Source organism: Erpetoichthys calabaricus, chromosome 3, assembly GCF_900747795.2.
Source record: "Erpetoichthys calabaricus chromosome 3, fErpCal1.3, whole genome shotgun sequence".
Lineage (NCBI taxonomy): Eukaryota > Metazoa > Chordata > Cladistia > Polypteriformes > Polypteridae > Erpetoichthys > Erpetoichthys calabaricus.
This window is the reverse complement of record NC_041396.2, coordinates 102154702-102176663: the sequence shown is the minus strand read 5'-3', so window position 1 is coordinate 102176663 and position 21962 is coordinate 102154702. Positions and strand designations below refer to the sequence as shown.

At 37.2% G+C, this 21962-nt stretch overlaps 1 protein-coding gene across 2 annotated transcripts in view; it reads right to left on the bottom strand.

Annotated features, from left to right (window-relative positions):
- Window positions 1-324: 324 nt before the first annotated feature.
- Window positions 325-21962, bottom strand: part of tpd52l1 (tpd52 like 1) — a 54292-nt gene continuing 32654 nt past the window's right edge. Inside the window, exons 5-7 of one of the 2 annotated variants that reach the window (XM_051925656.1) lie at window positions 13475-13513; window positions 4824-4884; window positions 325-3958 (exon numbers count right to left, since the gene is read on the bottom strand). In XM_051925656.1, the coding sequence (XP_051781616.1) occupies window positions 3830-3958; window positions 4824-4884; window positions 13475-13513 (229 nt within the window). In that variant the 3' untranslated portion in view covers window positions 325-3829. The remainder of the gene's footprint in view (window positions 3959-4823; window positions 4885-13474; window positions 13514-21962) is intronic. The other variant, XM_028797247.2, reaches the window with a different exon arrangement.

Sequence of the window (21962 nt, the reverse complement as noted above, 5' to 3'; positions counted from 1 at the left end):
GCATGGCTCTAACCAGGTTAAAGTTACTATTAGTAAAATGAAAATATAATTCTATATCTGCAAAGCATCTTGAGAGGATATTGACCACAGACAAGGCAAAATATAAAAATAAGCTTGTTAGAAGAAGTTTGTAACAAGCAGCTGGTAAGAACAAATACATTTGACTAGATACAGATACATAATCAAAATGAAAAGCAAAGGTCCAAATCACAAAACGAGTGGAAACTAAAATGGAAATTTGGCTGGCCCAGAAGAGAGCAATGGGCTTAAGTTATGCAGGAGTAATTATTGTTGACAGGCAATGACAAACAGGAAAGAGAACAATAGGTAGGACAAGTATTTTATTACTTCTTAAATTCAGAATAACTGTAGGCTGCCTTGTTTTCTTCTAGTACAGTATATGCCTGAATAAATTTATAATTTTACAAATTGCTTGTTTAATGCATTTTTTTCCTCTTAAAAATTATGCACCAAATTAAATTTACACATTTCAAACTTGTCAACTGTCACACTTTGACTACTCTTTCCTTATCTTATTCTTTTCCAGAAGTGTGTTTATTACTTAGTCCCAAGTGCCTAAACACATGAAACAAGTGAAAAAAGCAATACTAGGTAAATAATTAAAACAATACATTATTTTATTATTATTAAGGTAAAGATATTTTTAAAAAGGTAGTTTTATCAGTAATTCACAGATTTTCAACTAAGGAAGACAAGTTTCGAGGTAAGGTAGTTATACTCACAAATCATCGTCCTGGAGAGTGGAGACATGTTGATTAACACGTACAAGTAAGAATTTCACTGTGCTCTGAAGACATGATAATAAGGATCTTATAAGCATATAAACCTAGTACAGTTTACATATGAATCTGTGCTACTATTCCATTACGGATAAAGCAAAAAAAAAAAAAATAGGACATTGCAGTAATGCTCCCTGGGTTCAAATCTTATGCCCTAATGTTGTGCTAACAGAGTTTTCACATTTTCCCAGTTTCATTGTTGGTTTTCCTGCCACACTGACAAAAAATTGTAGGTTAGGTTATGCGGCAAGTCCAAACTGTCCCGTGTGTGTGCAAGTGTCCCCAAGATGGTCTGGCGCCTCGTCCAGGGCTGTTTCCAGCCTTCTGTCCAATGCTCCCAGGACAGGATACTGCCCCACAGTGACCCTGAACTGGATCAACTGGGCTTGAATGTTATGATGCAGTAAATATTATTCTTACAATATTGAAGAAAAATCGTCATTGAAAGAACATCCAGAGTTTTGAAAGCTAAATTAAAAAAAAATAAAAATTCTGTGCTCAGCTTTTATATGATGTGTAATTTATTTAGCATAATAAATACAAAATATAATAAGTTGGTGGTAGCTTACACAATTTCAGAATAAAATATTGTATGTTAGTGATTCTACACATGCAGTTTTACTGTTTTTTGCAAAGAATGGTGAAGTTAAACAAAAGTTGTCAAAACAAAATAAATAAGTTATGATTTTAGCCTTTGCGCTGGCATCAGCAGGTCATTTGCAGGACTGACCACGCACATAAAACAACTGGCTTGTAAACTTAATTTTGTTATTTGCTCTTTGGAAGAAGAGTAAAATTGTGGTCCTAATTCTCTGAAGCTGTTACGCTTCCTTTCCCAGAATTCACTAGTAAACATGTCGGTCTTGACAATATTTCTGTCTAAAATATACTGAACTATCCCATAGTCATCTATCTGTGTGCTTTGTTAAACCTTTATCTTTTTTGGCAAATTTGACCAATTTCTGTCTGTACAATGTTTAAACAATAATATGTTCAGTCTTTGAGTAGGGTAGGAACAGCAGTAACTCATGCTTAGAAAATTCCAAAATGTTCCAATAGAGGAAATGCAACAGCTGCTATGCTGTTCTACAGTAGTTAAGCACTGATTTTGCCACATTTGACATTTCACAGTTCAATTACATAGCCTAACATAATGCCGAAACCTATCAGCCTCATATTGGAAGGTTTAGTTCATACTTTACAAATTATTTTCAGAATGTACAAAAAAAAAAGTGATATAAGTATTCCATTATTACAATCTGGAGATAGATATGGTATCTCTCAAGGCTCAGTAACAGGATTGTTAGGATTATGCTGTTTATGCTACCTCAAGAATATCATTCAAAGCAAAAAAAAATACTCATTTTAACTTCAGAACAGAATATACTCAAGTTTTATCCATCCATCCATCATCAGGTCTAACGATTTGCAGTATTTGCTTCAGTGTATTAAGATATTGGTTAAGTAATAACTGCTTGCCTTTAAATGCAGAAAGTATTATACTAGTGGAGACTCGGCACACAGTAACAAGATATTCTCAATGTTTAACCCGGGACACTTAAGATGTTAGCTTTTCCTAATCTTCACATAATTTGGGTGATAACTTTGACACTAATCTACCATTTAGTTCTCATATTGCTGTACAATCCAAGATCTCTCTTCTTGGCTAGTAAATGTAGGAAGATTCAGGTGTTTAGCTACGCATTACACAGAAAAGTTAATACAACTACAGCAACACTTATTCATGGGCTGATTAAGTCATTCCCTTTCCGTATTTCACTTAATACAAAATCCTGCCAAAAGAATCAGAATTACAAATAAGCATAAACATATAATTCCTGTTTTGAAGACTCTTACAGTTACATCTGGAGCCAACTTCAGAGTCCTCCTTGGAACACAACTTAATATAAACTATTCAAGTGTGCCTCCCAGAGTATTTCCTCTGCTGTCTCAAGATTCAGGCCTTCATAAAACCCCAAGGATAAATAAGACTACTGTAGAAAGTAGAACGTTAAACTAAAGAGCTCCAAAACACTGCCATAGATCCTCTACTGTAATAGAATCCCATCAGCTCCAGTATTTCAATCCAGGCTGAAGACTTTTAATATGGAGTACACTCACTGGAACTGCAAATAAGACATTATATGTTAATTATTTTCTTAAATTAAACTTTGGAAATCCTCATTACTTGCTGTTACAGACCTTCTCCCATTCTCTTTTTTTCTTCTTACTATCCCGCTGTGACACTTTCTGCCGATGCTATTTTACCACACTGCTACTGCTTGATTAAAACGGGTTTTGACAGAGAGCATGAGACTATCTTATGATCAGAAAATAATTATAAACTCTAGCACAAGCCTTATGATTATATAGGATACCTAAGACAGAACAGGGGCCATAGGTTTACTTTCTTCTCACAAGCCCTGTTACCTTGAGCTTTGTTTTTCAGTTGTATTGGTAGTCTTTTGATATTTTAGACAAAATTTAAGGATTTATAAATCACTGATTATTGAAACATGTATGATTATGGTTGTAAATATTGCATGGTTATTTACTTTTAGGCTCGTCTTTTCTATTAGTATATCAGTAAATGTACTTTCACCCTACCTTTAGATTACTCTGATGTAAGAGTTTTCACAGAATTTAGTAGCGTCTTCTTCACGGTGTATTTATTATAATACAGAAAAATATATATGCTGTATACAAGTGCACAAAAAATATAATTTAAAATGTCATCTTATAGCAAAAAAAAAAAAAAAGATATGACACATAGTGGTATACCGAGAAAAAAAAAACATACTTGTTACAACGTATCTCCATTTGATATTTGTCCTGTATGTATAACCTTTGGTTGATCCATTACATGTCACTAAGCTTTATTTTAAGCTTTCCTTCCACAGCTCCTTTAACAATTATATAAGCAACATGAAGGTTTGCTGGTCCACAGAAAAAACAAGCAGTGAGGGTCGTGTTCCTACTGCACAACATAATTTTTGAATTCTCATTTAACCATTGCAGTGTTTCATTCATTAACACTGTGGTTCACTGCCTGCTGCTGGATTTGGACATCCGGGTAAGTCCTGAGAACTGGCATTGGCCGTTGATGACAGGACGTCTTCAAAACTTCCTCCACTGTTACTTGATGCACCCACTTTGGACTGCCAATAAAGCATAAATCAAAATGTTAAAACTGTAGTGCACATTTAGAAGAAGAATATTAACGATAACTTGTTATATAGTGGGACTTTACTACAGGGTTGCCATTTCAATCCCCACTTATGTGAATTAACTTGACTGTTCTCCAGTTTGGTTGGCAGACATTAGTACTCTACAGACCTTCAAAACACAACCAATTGCGTGATAATTTGTAAGAGTGAGGTGAATAGAGATTGATGAGCTAAATTAGGCTAAAATGGCCTGTTTGCGTCAAAATCGTCGTAATGTTCTTAAATTCATATAAGTAATTATATCATGATCCTGCAGGTCGCATTATGTAAAGGTGCGAGTCAAACTCAGTTCATGTAACACGATAATTTTAATTTTTTCTGCCATCTAGGCAAACATTTACATTTAGAAAATTAATTACTCTGTGTTATCCGATAGCAGTAATTCATAAATGGATCACATTCACTGTATGTTTCCTTTATTGAAGGAAATAGTGAAAATGAGAATTGCAACACCAAAAAAAAAATACAATGATAGTGATGTATGAAGCAAATCATTAAAACACACAAATGCACAGAAGGCCACAAAGCTCTGGGGCAGATATTCAAAAATGTCAGTAAGCAGTACGGCCTTCATTAGCTGAGTGACGTTCTGTAATGTGATGTGGCATTAAACCAGTGGGGATCATTTTGGCCAGTGCTTGTAAATTAAAGCAGAATAAATCTATAGCTGGTAACCTTTCAATATTAACAGCTCTGAACTGTAAAAAAAAATAGAACAGCAGATTTATAATCTGGTCTGCATCTATACTCTTATAGTAGTTTTGAAATATTAAATGAAAATAGTCTATGCACATACCTTTAAAGTTGATACAGTGTTTTCAACTTTTTCCTCAAATGATTTAAAACTAGTTGAACTTCTAGAAAAAAGGAGAGACAAAAACATTTTTGATTGCTTATTATTTCAAAACATAATTTTCATATGACCGTTTCAAAAAAGAGATTACACATGGTTATAATAATAAATATTATAATATCTTTTAAGTAATTGCAGCCTTCAGGACACTACTTTAAGGGCACATTATAGGAAAAAAATGTCAACAATAATTTAAAAAGGCAATTAAAAATCTGAAAAATAATTTAAGTAGGATTAAAAAAACAAACAAAAAACCTATGGCCAGGAGAAGGCATGTTTAAAGATGAGAGTCTCAAGTTTTATTTTTTTTATTTTAAACAGATGGAATCTAGGGAACAAATAAAATTGAAAATGACGTTCCAGAGACAAGAAGCAGTGGGAGGAAAAGCCCAAACCCCTATGGAAGAGAGATGAACTAATGAAACTAAAAGGAAGCCAGAGGAAAATGTGTGTGAAAGATCATGGAATGTTTTGTAGACAACCTCGAGAATCTTAAAATCCATTTGGTAGTTAACTGGAAGCCAAGGAAGGATCACAAAATACAGGAGTGATGTAATCAAATAAAATTATCTGTCATATACAATTACACAATACAGATTGTAGTGAAATACCTAGTTACAGAAGCTGAAGAAAACATATAAATCTTATAATAAACAACAATCTCCGACAAGACGAGAGCTGCTGCTATCAAGAACAGCTTACAAGTGCCAGTAAGATGTGGTCAGATCTGCCCAGTTGTATCACAAGTTTACATTTAAAGGCATGAACACTGCAACTGAGCAGTTTTAGCTTGTTGTGTCCACAAATGGAACCTGCTAATACAGGTTTGTTCATTTTGACGTTCTCCTGGTTGAAGTCGCTAGCCTTCTAGTGTCAGTATTCATTATGGTTTTGGTAATAGAGAGTGAATCACTTCTGTTACTAAATAAAATTACATTATCTTTATTAATGTTTACTATTGCTGTAGACAGTTATGTGAAATCTTGACTGAAGTCAAAGTAGTAATTACAGTATTAGCCTTAACTTGGTAAACTTGCAGCAGACCTATGGACCAATTATACAGATTGTTTAGAAGTCTGGCAGAAATGTGAAACAAAAATAGTATTAAAAATAGTTCAACTTGAATTAGTGTCTGAGCTGCACAGTGCGACAGCTAAGGTCAGGGTATTGAAATTTTAAGGAGGTGATGAAAGACGGCATGGGATATAGAAGTCCAAGGCTTTTTACTTAAGAGTATAGAGGAACACTAGTGTCATTAATGTCCAAGCTACCAAATTTTTAAACTAACATTTTAACCATTATGGAGAAATTCTGATTTGTCACCAATAAGCATCAAAAGATGTTTCCACCAGCTTTTAGCATGACTGAGACAACTAATCAGAGAGGAGGTGTAAAAGGTTTTTGGTAAACTTTTAAAAGCAAAATACATAGTGATTATATTACTTACTACATATTATCTATTTAACATTATTTTAATGTTAATACAGAATTACGTAGACAAGAGATGTTAAACTCTTAACTAAAACACTTTCAGCTTGTATCATTTAAACAATGCACACGGAAAATAATCAAGTGAAACTGTTTAATGTAAGGGAGGGATGCCATTGAATTTATTACCATACCATCTAGAACAGATACAGTACTAGTCTACTGCCGTTGTACAGTTAATGATTTATGGAATTTCTACAAATGTTGCTCTAACCAAATTGTCAGTCCAGTGTATACATGGACAGAGCTGGTCTCACAAAATAGAAGCATGAGGAGGATTTGCTGAAGGATTAATTCACAATCAGAGCTTTGCAACAGGCTCTCAATGTAATTTTAGGATTACCACTAGACGATTAGACACCATCACAGGTCAATACTGCTGCACTGTAGGATAAGCTTATTTTCAACAGTTCTGGTCTAGAATAAGACTCTGCCAAGAAGACAGAAACTAAGCAAACATATTGTTTCTGTTGTCTTTGAATTTTTAAAGTGTTTCAATGCAACAGCTTTCATCTTTTTGAAATATGATAGCTGCAGCAAGGAATGAACAGACAAATGCCAAATTCAAAATGTTAGGATTAATTCAGGCATTTTTACGGCTTACACAGCCTGCATAAACACTATTAATGAGTCTTTTATATCTGACTGATATGTGTTAGTAAATCCAACAGTTCAGCACATGCTGCATGTCTAGGTATGTTAGATAACAAAAAAAATACCATTAAAAACTTACTGGAATAGCAATGTGATTTGTACTAATTCAGTACTTAAAACACACACAGGAAACAAACCTTTTTTTAATTATAGTTCCTGCTTTGTTTGATAACTACACACATTTTCTTTAACTGCTAAATTCAGGGACTATAAACAATGGCCGTGCCTTATGTTTAAGTTATTGCTAGGTCCATTTAAAGTGCCATGAAAAACTGCTTCAACACTGAAACATTTGTAGATCTTCAAGCACAAGTCGCTTATTTCTGGCCATGCCTCAGCATCTGTATTAGAGTTAGGTGTGAACAAGCAAGTCCAAAACTTTACATTTTCTTCTTTTCAATTATTCTGATGTGGATTGCTTTTGTGCTTTGCATCATTGCTTCAGATTTTCAACTATTGCTTTAACATTCTTCTCCTTAAGTGTTTTCTGATGCACTACAGAATTTAGTCATCTGGGTACTGAACAGCATAGTATTCCCGTAAAACTACACAACCTCTAGAGATGTTCTTCCTGTGGAATGCTGCATTTCCTTTACACCACATACAATGGGACACATGTCGCTCACTGGTTAGCAGTGGTTGCTACACTCCAATGAAGTTGATTCAGCCCAGTGTAGAGTTAGGAGAACTGACCCTTGTCGTGACAAGAAAAGCTTTACTCTCTGGTTGTTATTTTTTGGATTGATTGTTAAATTATAAATGACTTTATGCTGAACTCTTGGATGATTTTAGCAGGCAGGCAACTCCTGGGACGATTCACTACTATTCAAAGTGTTTTCTGTTATGAGGATAAGGCTTACATTGCAGTTCAGTTGAGTCCCAGGGCCTTTATAAATGTTCTTACAGCACTTGCTGATAAACACGTTTTTTCTTAAATTCTTCAGGAAATTCCTTTGATTATAGCAGTATATGCTTGTTGAATCTTTGTGCTGGGAATTTGGCACTCATGTTAAAGGTCAAAGTAAGCAAAGTTTTTAATGAGTAGGGCTGGCTGTTTTCAAGGCAAACTGTGTTCAATAAGCTTTCTTTAATTAAGTTGATTCAACTGGCGATTACTGCTAGTGTTGGATAACTTTGTCCATCAGATAAATTAAATAAGTTTAAAAAAGGAAAACAAACTGGCTCACCTTTGTCCCAAGGATGAGACACAAAGCTTTTGATGTGGTACTTTTGGAGTAGACCAAGTGGGTGAACCACCCCATGGAAGAGATTATTTGCACGTTGTGCTCTTCCTTGTATGACCCCAGATCTGTAAGCTTCAGCAAAATAAACACTTTTGATATTCATCTTCTTCTTTTGCCTACTACTCCCCCCTGGGGCATAGGCCGCCAACAAGGGATCACCAAGCATCTCTGTCCTGGGCTTTTCTCCCCAGCTGGTTCCACATCATCCCCATGGTCTTGATATCTGGATCCAAATCCCAGCACCAGGTGTTCTTTGGTCAGCCTCTTTTCTGCTTTCCTTGGGGATTCCATGTTAGCGCTTGTGTGGTGATGTTACTTGCAGGCTTTCGCAGTATGTGACCTATCCAGCCCCAACACCGTTTCTCGATTTCTTCTTCAATGGGCAGTCCGGTTTGTTCTCTGGCCAGCAAATATGGAGAATCTTGCACTGGCAGCTGTTAATGAAAACCTGTGCTTTCCTGGTGATAGCGGCTCCGGAAGTGAGGTACCGGGATCTGTATGGTGTAAATAATATACTGTTATTTGGAAAACATGCATTTCATGTGTGTTCTGTGTCTACAAAGATCTGTGTAAGTGTACAATATACAGCTCCCAGTACCTCACACGCAGATAAAGCTTGAGCTGGGGGTGATTTTGCCATTTATGCGGCAGTGCGAGGATGGGATGAGGCTGCTTGTGCTTCTCGACACATTACAAAACAAAAGACGCTGACAGTGAGGTGCGAATGGATTAAAGGTGGGACGGGTTTACAAGTTTTTTCATAGGCTTTGGTAATTCTAGTGTTAATGTTGGTGTTGAAAAGCCTGACTTTGGTATTGACTGGCAATTCCTTGGAACTCCAGATGTTCCGTAGTTACACAAATGCTGCTCATGCTTTCCTGATTCATGATCTGATGTTGCCTTGTGACACTGCCCAAGTAAGTAAAGGAATCCACCTCCTCTAATGCTTTACCATCCAGCATGACTCGGTTGGTGCTAACTGCATTTATTGTGAGGATCTTGCTTTTTCCTTTTTGAATGATAAGCCCCACTTGCACAGACGTGGTTGCTATGTTGTTAGTCTTCTCCTGCTGTTGGGTGTGTGACAGTAGTGCTAAGTCATCAGCAAAGTCCAAGTCATCTAATTGCATCCAAAGTGTCCACTGTATCCCCTGTCTTCTCTGTGCTGTGGTGGTCTTCATGATCCAGTCAATCACCAATCAGTAAAAAGAGAACTAGCAAGAGTAGACAACCTTGTCTGATGCCAGTCCTCACTTCGAATGCGTCTGTGAAGTGCCTGTTGTGGACCACTTTGTAGTTCAGTCCTTCATATGAGCTTCTGATGAAGACAGTCTCGGCCAGCACACCATAATGTCGGAGAAGCTTCCAGAGGGGCTCTCTGTGCGTGAGGTCAAAAGCTTTTTCATAGTCAACAAAGTTGATGTACAGGGACAAGTTCCACTCTATCAACTGCTCAACGATGATGCACAAAATTGCAATCTGGTCTGTGCAAGATCTATCCTTGCAAAAACCTGCTTGCTGGCCTCATTGTTGGTCCCTCATCCTGTTCAAAAGAACTCTGTTGAGCACTTTTCCTGGAACAAACAGCAGTGCGATCCCTCTATAATTGGTGCAGTTGCTACATTTACCTTTCTTTGGACTTTTAATAAGGTAAACCACTTTCCAGTCTGCTGGCACTTGTTCCTACACTTCCCAGATCTTCTTGAAGAGTGGCAGAAGCATCTCCACTATGGTCTCTATGTCTGATTTCAGTGCCTCTGTAGGAATGTTATTTGGCCCTGGAGCTTTTCAGTTTCTCAGTTGTTTGATAGCCTTCCCAATTTCTTCTCTAGTTGGTGCGTTGCAATCTATGGGCAGGTCCACGTCAGCCTGTTCAGCATCTGGTGGGTTTTGTGGTGCTGGCTTATTAAAAAGTTCCTTGAAGTATTCCAGCCATCTATTTGTTCGTTGCTCATCCCCCATGATCGGTCTTCTATCTTTGTCCCCCAAAAGGTCACACTAGTTTGCTGTACTTTCTTACCAGCTTCTTGGTGATTTGGTACAGTTCTTTTATATTGCCCTCTCTTACTGCTTGCTCTGCTTCTATAGGCAGGCCCTCTGTATTTTCACTTGTCTGTTCTGATGCTTTCCTTTGCTTGGCCGTTTGCTTCTGTGTACTCTGCTTGTGCTTTGCCCTTCTTTGCTCTTGTCCGGCTGTTGTTGATCACCATCCTCTTCATTTTCCTCTCCTTGTGCTGGTACATTTTGAGGCAATGCACTTCCTAACATGTTGATATCACTGTCTTCTTTATCTCTTTCCATTTATTCTGCAGGGTACTCTCGTCTTCTTCCAGCAGGTCTTGTAGGACTTGACACTTGTTCTGAGTGCAGCTCTGAATTCTTCCTGCTTGCTATTCTCTCTCTCTCTCTCTCTCTCTCTCAAGAGAGCTGTGTTAGACTTACTGTAGATCGCATTGTGTGTGCTGTCATCCAGTTTTTCTTCAGCTTGGCCATGACGAGGTGGTGATCGAAAGCCATGTACACTCCTCTATTTACATTCATATTCTGCATTGATCTTTTGAACTTTGCACTGATGCAGATGTGGTTAATCAGGTTCTCAGTTATATGATCTGATGATACCAAAATGGCTTTGTGAAAGTTCTTGTGGCGAAAAATGCTGCCATCAATGACAAAGTTGTTCAGTGCATCTGCCAGCCTCTCATCATTCTCGTTTACATCCCCTAGTCCATGGCCTCCCATGATGTCTTCATACCCTGTGTTGTCTTTTCCGATCTTTGCATTGAAGTCCCCCATCAGGATGTTAACGCCTCTCTCTGGGTACTTCTCAATGATGGACTACAGTCTGGCGTAGAACTGGTCTTTATCTGCCTCCTCACTGTCATTGGGAAGCACATAGCACTGTACAATGTTCATGTTGATCTTCTTGGTTCAAAAGCACACTGTGTTGATCCTTGGGTCATAGGCTTCCCATCCTATAAGAGGTTTCTGAGCTATTTTAGACAACATCAGTGCTACTCCTTGAGTATGGGGGGCATTATCTATTTCATGTACAGAGTATGTAATATCACCTCTCCAGAGACTAGTCATTTCTGTCCAGACTGTGTCCATCTGGTCTCACTAACTCCAAGCAGGGTGAGATTGTAGTTTTTCATCTCTGGTGCTACTTGAAAAGCTTTCCCTGTCTCATACATGGTTCTCATGTTCCAATGTTGGCTGCCCTGGTTATAAGAAGGGTTGTCAATCTTGTGACTTCCCGAGACTTCCAGCTTTCATCACATGGCATCATAAATGTTCTTGTTGAAGACCTACCTCTTCCCAGGGCTGAGTCCTGTTGATCTCTTGTTGGCATTGTTGTAGCTACGTTTTGTTCAATGGGCTTGCTCCATGTCCAACCCTCCTTTCTCAGCTGGGCTTGGGCCCGTCCATGGCAAAGTTTTTGATATTTATGCCTCCTTTGAAATTGTTGAAGTTATTGAGAGAGGTGAGAAGATTGCTACTTTTGCTATATTTTCTGTTTTTTAAACTTTTACTTGATTTGCGTTCTCTTTAGAATCTTATTTACTTTTGCCTGCTCTTTTATGTCGCGTTTGCATATTCCACTTGTGTCTTTGTGGGTTTCTCACTTACATTCCCAAGCATGTTACATTAATGACTCCAAACTGGCCCTGTGCTTAGCGCGTGTTTCTGCGTGTGTGGACCCTGCAATAAGACTGGTGCCCCTCCCATGGACGGTTCCTGCCTTGTACTCACTGCTACTGAGATCTCTGTTCACCTCAAATTACATTAAGCATGTCTGAGAAAGTTACTTTTTTTTTTTAACTGTTCTCTCATCGGATGCCTGTGTCTTCCACAAATTGGAATTTTATATATTCTGTATGAGTTTTCAACTCATGATAAGAACTATTCCATGTTGAAAAAGGGCACATGTATACAAAAGTCCAGGAAAGACCCAGGGAGGTTTAATGCAAATGCATGTCATGGAGAAAGCATATAATGAAGGATGACAGTTGTTATGATAAGATCCATTCTTTTACAAGAACATGGAGAAAAAAAATGAAGGTTGGTTATAATTAACACAGACCAGACAGGGGTCTAATGATTCACAAAACAAGCATCCAAGAAGTGTAGCTGAAAGAAGCATCTTAAGGACCTTAACCTTTCTACACAAGCATAGACTGGTATTACTAAACTATAAGGTGAATGGCTTACTGGCAGAACATCTCAGCAACTGCTGTCAGCAATATGTCTGGTTTTAGAGACCCAACACATTTTTCTCCTTCCACTAATAAACTTGTATCTTAACTCTTAATGGACATATTGCTTTGACCTAGTGAAAAACATCAGACAGACATTTGCTACAGAAAAGGGTATATTGACTTGGATATTTGCACTATGCATCCCTTCCAACAGTATTTGCATATGATGATGTCACCAACTTTTTAATTAAGCAATGACACTTAATTTTCAGGGATATCCACTTAAAATACAAGATGTTTTTTATATAGAACATTTACACATTTTCATTTTTAAACATGTTTAGGGGTCAGTGGAAGCCTCCTACTGCAGTATTGAGTGCTAGACAAAAAATGTTGTGGAAATACAGAAAAAAAAACTAAGGTGACATGTCACTGCACAATGCAAACACACACACTCATACTTGAGCAAATTTAAAGTCAGCAATTGCCTTAACCTTAAAATTTTTGGTACATTTGGGGGAACAACACAGGAGTAGCCAAAGGAAAATTCACACAGACAAGGAGAGAACATGCACAATGCACACAGACAGCAACTAACCATGGAATCTGAATTATAGTCACTGGATCTGTGTGGAGGCAGCACTAACCACTGTACCATCATGCCAAATGAATAGCAAAATGAAGCCTTAAACTAAAGTTTTTTGGGGGTAACATTCAAGTTTCCATGTTTGAAAGGTTTACCACATGTAAAACAATTTCAATCACTTAAATCCTAAATTAAAATAACAAGGGATTAGGCTCAACAGAAGCTATTTCATATTAATTTCATTTTACCCAGCAGTGGAATGTCAGCCTGTTGATGGTACTGCTACCTTGCCTTGTTTCTGTAGTTGTCAAGACAAGTTACAGCTCTGGCCCCCACACAACAATTAACTAGATTGAGCAGTTCCAGAAAATAGATGCAATACATAAGATGAATGAAAGCATGGTACATATCACTTAGTAATATTACCTCATAGTTGGCATGCTCATGGAGTGACGAAGATTATAGCTGCTCCAGGAGAGCATTAAAAAACAGTAACAGAACAAAACATCATTATTTAGTCATTAAAAACATGTAAGTGTAGACAGAATGCTTGATTTCAGTTCTAGGAAATTCAATACCAAGACCTGGAAGTGAAACAATAAAAGTGACAGGAGTGGCAACACACTACATAAAATACCTACCATACCCGTGTATCTAATGAATTTGCTATTTAAAACTAACAACAGACCAAAACAGGCTTTTAAATATATAATATCATAAAGCTTATCATATAACAGCAAAGTTACATGTGGTCAGGCGAGGGTCTTGCTTTCAAGTGTTGCTTTCTTACCCTTTCATAATGCTAAGATAAAATTTCTTTATCTGAGGGAAAAAGAAGTTCACTTGCAAGATGAATCCTGCTCCCATTAATGATATACTGCAGGCATATGTCCTAGTGAAAACAACTCATGTGTCTTTTAATTTAAATGGAAAGAAAAGGTCCAAATCTAAAAAAATAAATGTTTAATCAACTTATGAACTGATGAGCTCCACATTTGTGCATGACTGCCAGAGTACAACCTTGAATGCACACCCTGAAGCACATATCTTTCCTAGACATACCTCAGTTTGCATTATCTTCCATAAAGCATGCACACCCACACCATTCTTTCTTAAATCAACTAAAAACACTCTGGCCTTTTTTTTTCTACTTTTTCTTTTTTTCGTCCCTTATTATAAGAATCACTTTCTTTGTCCTTGGGGTATTAAATGGTCTTGAAGGTTCTAATTGATGTGACTATTTCTCAGGCTTTGTTTTCAAGACTTTATGACAAAGTGTATATAGGGAGTGCTCTTACCAATATCTGATTGGTGTTGTCAAAACATACTGTAAACAGAACCGTTACCCAAACATGCTGCAATACTAATGTGCAATTGCCTTCTGCTAACTAAGCAGATCCTTACTAGTGCGGAAAGTGTGTTTACCGCCAGGATACATTAGCCTTCTCCATACTAAACTGGAGACAGTTTGCATGCAAATTTAGTATCATTATGAAACAGATAAATGTAAATTCTGCATTGTACTGCAAAGTTAAATAATGTGGTACAAGCAAAATAAAAAATTGTTCATTAAAACCTGCTTTTAGAAGTTGCAGAAATATAAGTTAGCAGCAACATCCTAAACTGTTTAGGTATGATTGCTTGTAGGTATCTATGAAGGTTTACCCTGCAGTAGATACATCTAGGTTTGCTTCCTGAATTGTGCCCAATATCCTCTGGCCTCAAGAACTCTGAACTGGATTAGGATGGAAATGAAAACTATGGAACCTCTGAGGGGACATGGTGTAAATCTACATTAACATGCAGTTTAACACTGCAGTCTCTCTTTAAATGACCCGACATGATTCAATCATTCAGTCCCTGGTAACATTGGACTCCCATTTGTGTTCTAGATAGGAGAGCGTGCAAACTTCACTAAGAAAAGAGGGCTATTGTATCCGCATTTGGCAGGTAAAACCTAACTGCAGTTTAAAACGGCAATCTCTTTTGTTACAAAACTGTAAAATGAAAGTGAGCCAAAGTGATTTAACCATTTAGAGTGTCACGTCAATATTACAATCAGTCTTGTGCCATTTATATGAAGAGAGGTATGCAAATTTTGCCACTGAACTTGACCATTATACCCACATTGGTCTAGGCAAAGTTCAACTACGTTTAACAAAGGAATACGTCTTGTCACAGAACTTTGAAAATTAAAGAGATCCAAATCAATCTAAATCTTTATAGTGCATATTAAATATCACAGGCAACTGAAAGATAGTATCTTTTCTTTTTCTCATCACCATAAACACGGCACCAAAGCAAGTTAGCCAATGAATTTCAGCTATGTTTGGGCTAACAAATTATCACCTGCAATTTAACTTAGGGAATCTATCTAATCAAAAAGTTGATAAGAAAAATGGTCGCAATACAATTTAGCTCTCTGCTGTGCCCTTTAAATATTGTAGTTTGTTTTGCACAGTGCAAGTGATGTTCCAGTTTGCTAGTGGATTTGACTCAGATATTCAGGTTTAGGCATACAAAAATCATCTCATTTTAACAAGGGAATATCTCTTGTCAGAAAACGGTGAAAGAAGTGGCCAGATTAAATTTAACTCTTTAGAGTTATCTTATATATCTTTGGTGTAGATAAACGAGTGTGCCCGGTTTACCAGAGAGTTAAACGAGTGTACTCGCTTGGGCTGGATAAATTTCACATGCAATCAATATATGAAATATGAATTGCATTCGTAATTTGTGGGAGTAAGCAGCTCACTGTGAGCTAGTAAGTAGCTTTTGAGTAGTTGGCCAACTAACGTCATTTCCTTTTACTGCACAGTAGAGTAGTGTAGTGCTTAGTGCTGCTACTTCGCGGATCCAATGACCTGGGCTTGAATGTACGACTTTCTGTTATAAACTTGCTGATATCCATTTCTATGACGTGTAACTGTGTATGTAACAAACTGTTAAGCGATTTGTCCTGTTTACAGAAAATGATGTACACACAATGCTATTTGATGGTCTGAATGTATGCGGCACACACACAATAATAGCTGGATAAAATAAAGTATCTGTTGCGCGGGCTACAGTAAGTGGGGAGACACGTGAGATATTAAGTGGCGCGCACAAAAGATATTAAGTGGCGTGCACAAGAGATATTAAATCTTGTCAATGAACATTCAGCACTCCCATGGGTGAGAGCTTTTAACTTTTTATACAATATATACAGAAATGATGTGCAGCCAGCTTTTAGATTTCAGTATAAAAGATGGATAATCACTAGGGTATGTATGAGTCATGTCACGAAAAACACCCAGAGAATTATTTACTGATAGCATAATGATATTACAAATTTAATTCTGGCAAAATAATCTGTTAATACTTGAATACTTTAATAAGATGATACAACACAGACTGAATGCAAAATGGACTTTAGAGTTCAAATTTACATTTTACCCCATTTAAAGGTTAAAAAAAGTGCTTAAAACACCAGTACAGTATATGTGCAGCTGCATGCTGAAACAAAACATGTCATACTTGGTGAAGTGAAACAAGAAAGAATGGAAGAATAATGACGTCGTACAAATTCAAACAACATCATCAACCACCTTTGAAAAAGGTACATGAGGGCTTTGTTCAGGAAATATTTGTTGTTTTTTTTGTTTTTGTTTTGTTTTGTTTTGTTTTTTTTATTCTTGACAACTTTATCTTGATTGCAGAGTGCCTGTTGAAAATATCCACTCTGTTTACAGGAGATAAGAGCACAAATGATATCTTAGACTCTAAGGAAACAAGTTCCTATTGTATACATGACCCCATGGCAGTCAGATGAACAACAGAATAATACACAATGCATGGCTTCTTCAGTCAAGCATCTCATTTCCTAATGGAGATTCATTAAGGTTTAGTATATTTTTTTAGCTTTAGGATGCCACATCTATGGAAAACCAATTTTACAAATATACAGTACAACAAAACGCATTCATGATTAAAAAGTACATGTTGTGATAGAACGGGGTGCCAGTGAGCCCCAAATCCCAATACGAACATGCACTACAGTCCCAGGTTCAAATTAAAGGGTGCTGTTTATTATACACAATACCTTTCAAGAGTAAGAAAAGCACAAGTTTTCTCTCCACAATCCCCTCTCCTCTCTCCACTGCACTGCCCTCTTCCAGTTGAGTGTTGCTCATCACCCTCCAGCTCTGACTCGCTTGGACAAGGGAGTGTGGTCCCTTTTATTGAGGACCCAGGAGTACTTCTGGTGCCAGGGGTGATACTTCTGGGTCATCTTTAAATTCCAAATAGTAGGGAGTGTAACTCCCCATTCCCCAGTGACAATTCTTCCCTGCCCTTCCTTATTTATCCTGGCCAGGAAAGGTGCTGTAAATATAACCGTTCAGGACACTTGTCCATCTGCTGAGGCATCCCATCCAGATAAGGGAAGTCTTCCTTTTGCTGGGATGTCCGTCCATCCACTTGGCGAGTCTCATTTAGGTAAAGGCCCTTTCTCTCTTGGTCAGGATGCCTTTCCGTCCACTTGTGGCCTCCCGTCCGGGTAAGCAACCTTCCCTTCTTCTGGTAGGAATGCCAGTCCATCCCATGTGGCACTTACAATGTATAAAAAGTAACCTAATATGTCATGCCCTCACTACTTTAGTTTCAAATGTGATCATTATAATGCTACACAAATCATAAAATGTTCATTGCATTCCATAAATAAACAATCTGAGGCATTTTGCATCTAAATGTGTTAATTTCAAATTAATGTAGAGTTTCACTTGGACAGCTTATTTTTACAAACATTTACCATTTGCTATTTTTTAAAAAGCATAAAACTCTCTTAAAATAATTTATAAGCAGTCTCATTTGCACAAAACATTATAAAAGCCATTATAAAAAAAACCCCAAATCAAAACCCTCCAATAATATTAGTCTAATACTATACTAGAAATCAATGTAATCAAAGCAAATAAAACACACACACACAGCAATACAGTATATTGTTTCTTACCCAATGGAATATGATCTAGTGCAGCAGAAAAATCAAAGCAGAAAAATATCATGTTATTTTAACATTCTTGTGTCAAATAACATAGGTTACCAGGATAAAATTAAACAAAGTCAAGTTCATTTTGAAATATACAGATTAAAATGCAGGTCAGAAAGAACAATGGGCCAGACTGACAATGAATTCACGTTTAATTATGAAGTGGTTTGATGGACTTAATTTTTTAAGTAAATAAAAGGCATGTTACTAGGAAATCTTTTTATGTTGAAGAATCTGAATGCTTTGTGAAAAAAAAATAATTGGCAGTGTCTTAAAAATTTGATGACACTTTGACTTTTAAAATAAAAAAAAAGTTAAAATCAGTTTTCAAAATAATATTTATACAGCATGTACAATATTATTCCACAAAGTGTCTTGCTAAATCGTCATAACAACAATGCCAAACAGAAGCTTTGGCTTCATTTTTACATATGTTAGTAAAAGTCTACAATACAGCAAAGCAAAGAATTTATTGTTCAATTCTGGCTCAGTGGTTAGTTATAAACTAACTATCTTTCTTTTGTATATTTCAAGTCTGAAAGTTTATGTGCAGAATAATTTGTATATAAATCTGACCGAGTGCCTTTCAGGCCAAGAGCAAGACTGATCAGTTATTTGGCATATTGACTTAAGAGTTCTTCCCAGAAAATTGCTTATTTCCCTGGAAAGATACAGTGTTATTTTATGTTTTATTAAGAGCTTCAACTTCACCTTTCGGTAAATGCTATAAAAATGGTCATCCCTTTTGAAAATACTGACATAGTAAATTAATTTAATCTTCCTTACAGTAGAACCTTAATCATCTGTTAAGCACATTAATTGTACAATAAACTAGTCATGTATTCATATGAAGAAAATAAGTCTTTGCATGTATGCCCTACATGACAATATGAACTTCTGATGAACTTCTTGTCAAGTAAATGATACAATGAATTAAACAGCTGGACTGGTCATCTAAAGTAAACGGACTTGCAATTTTTTACACACAGCTAGTAATAGGAGCAGAAGCAAGGAGCAGAACGTTTCAAATAAAACCTTTTGTTAACCTGCACAGAACTACAGAAAATAAAGGCAAATCACCCTACCTGGCTAAATTACTGTTTGTTTAAAAACACCTCGAAAATGTCAGCTGCTTCTTCTATTGCACAGTTTCAATATAAAATAACATTCTCAGATTACTACAATGTTATGTAATTGTGAAGAGTTTTGTCCTTATAAGAGGTGTGTACATACATATAACAAGCTATAATTACTGAATCAAGAGTGAAGCAAGACTGGGAAAAGAAAGAAAAAAAAAATCACATTATGCCCCCTATATTGCCATTTACTCATCTAAAGTCATATTCTACTCTATACTCTATAAACTGATAATATGTGCATTTATCCTTACCTGATCTGGATCAGAATATGTACTTCAAGTGCACAAAGAATTTTAAAAACCACTATTTAATCTCCGTGTATGTTAAATGTATGTTATTCTATTACCATATCGTAAAAAAGAACTTTACAAACAAAAAAAAAAAAAAAAGTGCCATTTTTATAAAATGTAATTATTTAAACATGTAAATGAGATGCTAGAGTAAATGAAAAAATTATATTTCTATACATATACAGTGCATCCGGAAAGTATTCACAGCGCGTTACTTTTTCCACATTTTGTTATGTTACAGCCTTATTCCAAAATGGATTAAATTCATTTCTTTCCTCAGAATTCTACACACAACACCCCATAATGACAACGTGAAAAAAGTTTACTTGAGATTTTTGCAAATTTATTAAAAATAAAAAAATTGAGAAAGCACATGTACATAAGTATTCACAGCCTTTGCCATGAAGCTCAAAATTGAGCTCAGGTGCATCCTGTTTCCCCTGATCATCCTTGAGATGTTTCTGCAGCTTAATTGGAGTCCACCTGTGGTAAATTCAGTTGATTGAACATGATTTGGAAAGGCACACACCTGTCTATATAAGGTCCCACAGTTGACAGTTCATGTCAGAGCACAAACCAAGCATGAAGTCAAAGGAATTGTCTGTAGACCTCCGAGACAGGATTGTCTCGAGGCACAAATCTGGGGAAGGTTACAGAAAATTTTCTGCTGCTTTGAAGGTTCCAATGAGCACAGTGGCCTCCATCATCCGTAAGTGGAAGAAGTTTGAAACCACCAGGACTCTTCCTAGAGCTGGTCGGCCATCTAAACTGAGCGATCGGAGGAGAAGGGCCTAGTCAGGGAGGTGACGAAGAACATGATGGTCACTCTGTCAGAGCTACAGAGGTCCTCTGTGGAGAGAGGAGAACCTTCCTGAAGGACAACCATCTCTGCAGCAATCCACCAATCAGGCCTGTATGGTAGAGTGGCCAGACGGAAGCCACTCCTTAGTAAAAGGCACATGGCACCCCGCCTGGAGTTTGCCAAAAGGCACCTGAAGTACTCTCAGACCATGAGAAATAAAATTCTCTGGTGTGATGAGACAAAGATTGAACTCTTTGGTATGAATGCCAGGCGTCACGTTTGGAGGAAACCAGGCACCACTCATCACCAGGGCAATATCATCCCTACAGTGAAGCATGGTGGTGGCAGCATCATGCTGTGGGGATGTTTTTCAGCGGCAGGGACTGGCAGACTAGTCAGGATAAAGGGAAAGATGACTGCAGCAATGTACAGAGACATCCTGGATGAAAACCTGCTCCAGAGCGCTCTTGACCTCAGACTGGGGTGACGGTTCATCTTTCAGCAGGACAACGACCCTAAGCACACAGCCAAGATATCAAAGGAGTGGCTTCAGGACAACTCTGTGAATGTCCTTGAGTGGCCCAGCCAAAGCCCAGACTTTAATCCAATTGAACATCTCTGGAGAGATCTTAAAATGGCTGTGCATCGACGTTTCCCATCCAACCTGATGGAGCTTGAGAGGTGCTGCAAAGAGGAATGGGCGAAACTGGCCAAGGATAGGTGTGCCAAGCTTGTGGCATCATATTCAAAAAGACTTGAGGCTGTAATTGCTGCCAAAGGTGCATCGGAAAAGTATTGAGAAAAGGCTGTGAATACTTTTGTACACGTGATTTCTCAGTTTTTCTATTTTTAATAAATTTGCAAAAACCTCAAGTAAACTTTTTTCACTTTGTCATTATGGGGTGTCTCCCCGTGTCTGCGTGGGTTTCCTCCGGGCACTCCGGTTTCCTCCCACAGTCCAAAGACATGCAGGTTAGGTGGATTGGCGATTCTAAATTGGCCCTAGTGTGTGCTTGGTGTGTGGGTGTGTTTGTGTGTGTCCTGCGGTGGGTTGGCACTCTGCCCAGGATTGTTTCCTGCCTTGTGCCCTGTGTTGGCTGGGATTGGCTCCAGCAGACCCCCGTGACCCTGTGTTCGGATTCAGCGGGTTGGCCAATGGATGGATGGATGGATTATGGGGTGTTGTGTGTAGAATTCTGAGGAAAAAAATGAATTTAATCCATTTTGAAATAAGGCTGTAACACAACAAAATGTGGAAAAAGTGATGCACTGTGAATACTTTCCGGATGCACTGTATACATTACACACACATCTATCAAACATACACATTTTTAAAAACAATCAATTGTTAGACAAAATGGAAATATTTCTGTTCATTTAATATCCACATCTATGAACTATAAATTGACTAAAAACTAATTAATTATATAGAAATAATAAAAATTTTAAAATTCTATCTGGATGATGAAAAATTAGTAAATATTAAACCTTAATCCTCTAAATACATGGCTTAATTTAAATTGCACTATATGCTTAATTAATAAAACAGAATCTCTTGAGCATACTTAAAGACATACAAAGAAACAACTACTAGAAGATGACAAGTATTATGTACAAAGGCATACTGAGACTCTACTGACATACAGAAGTGTAC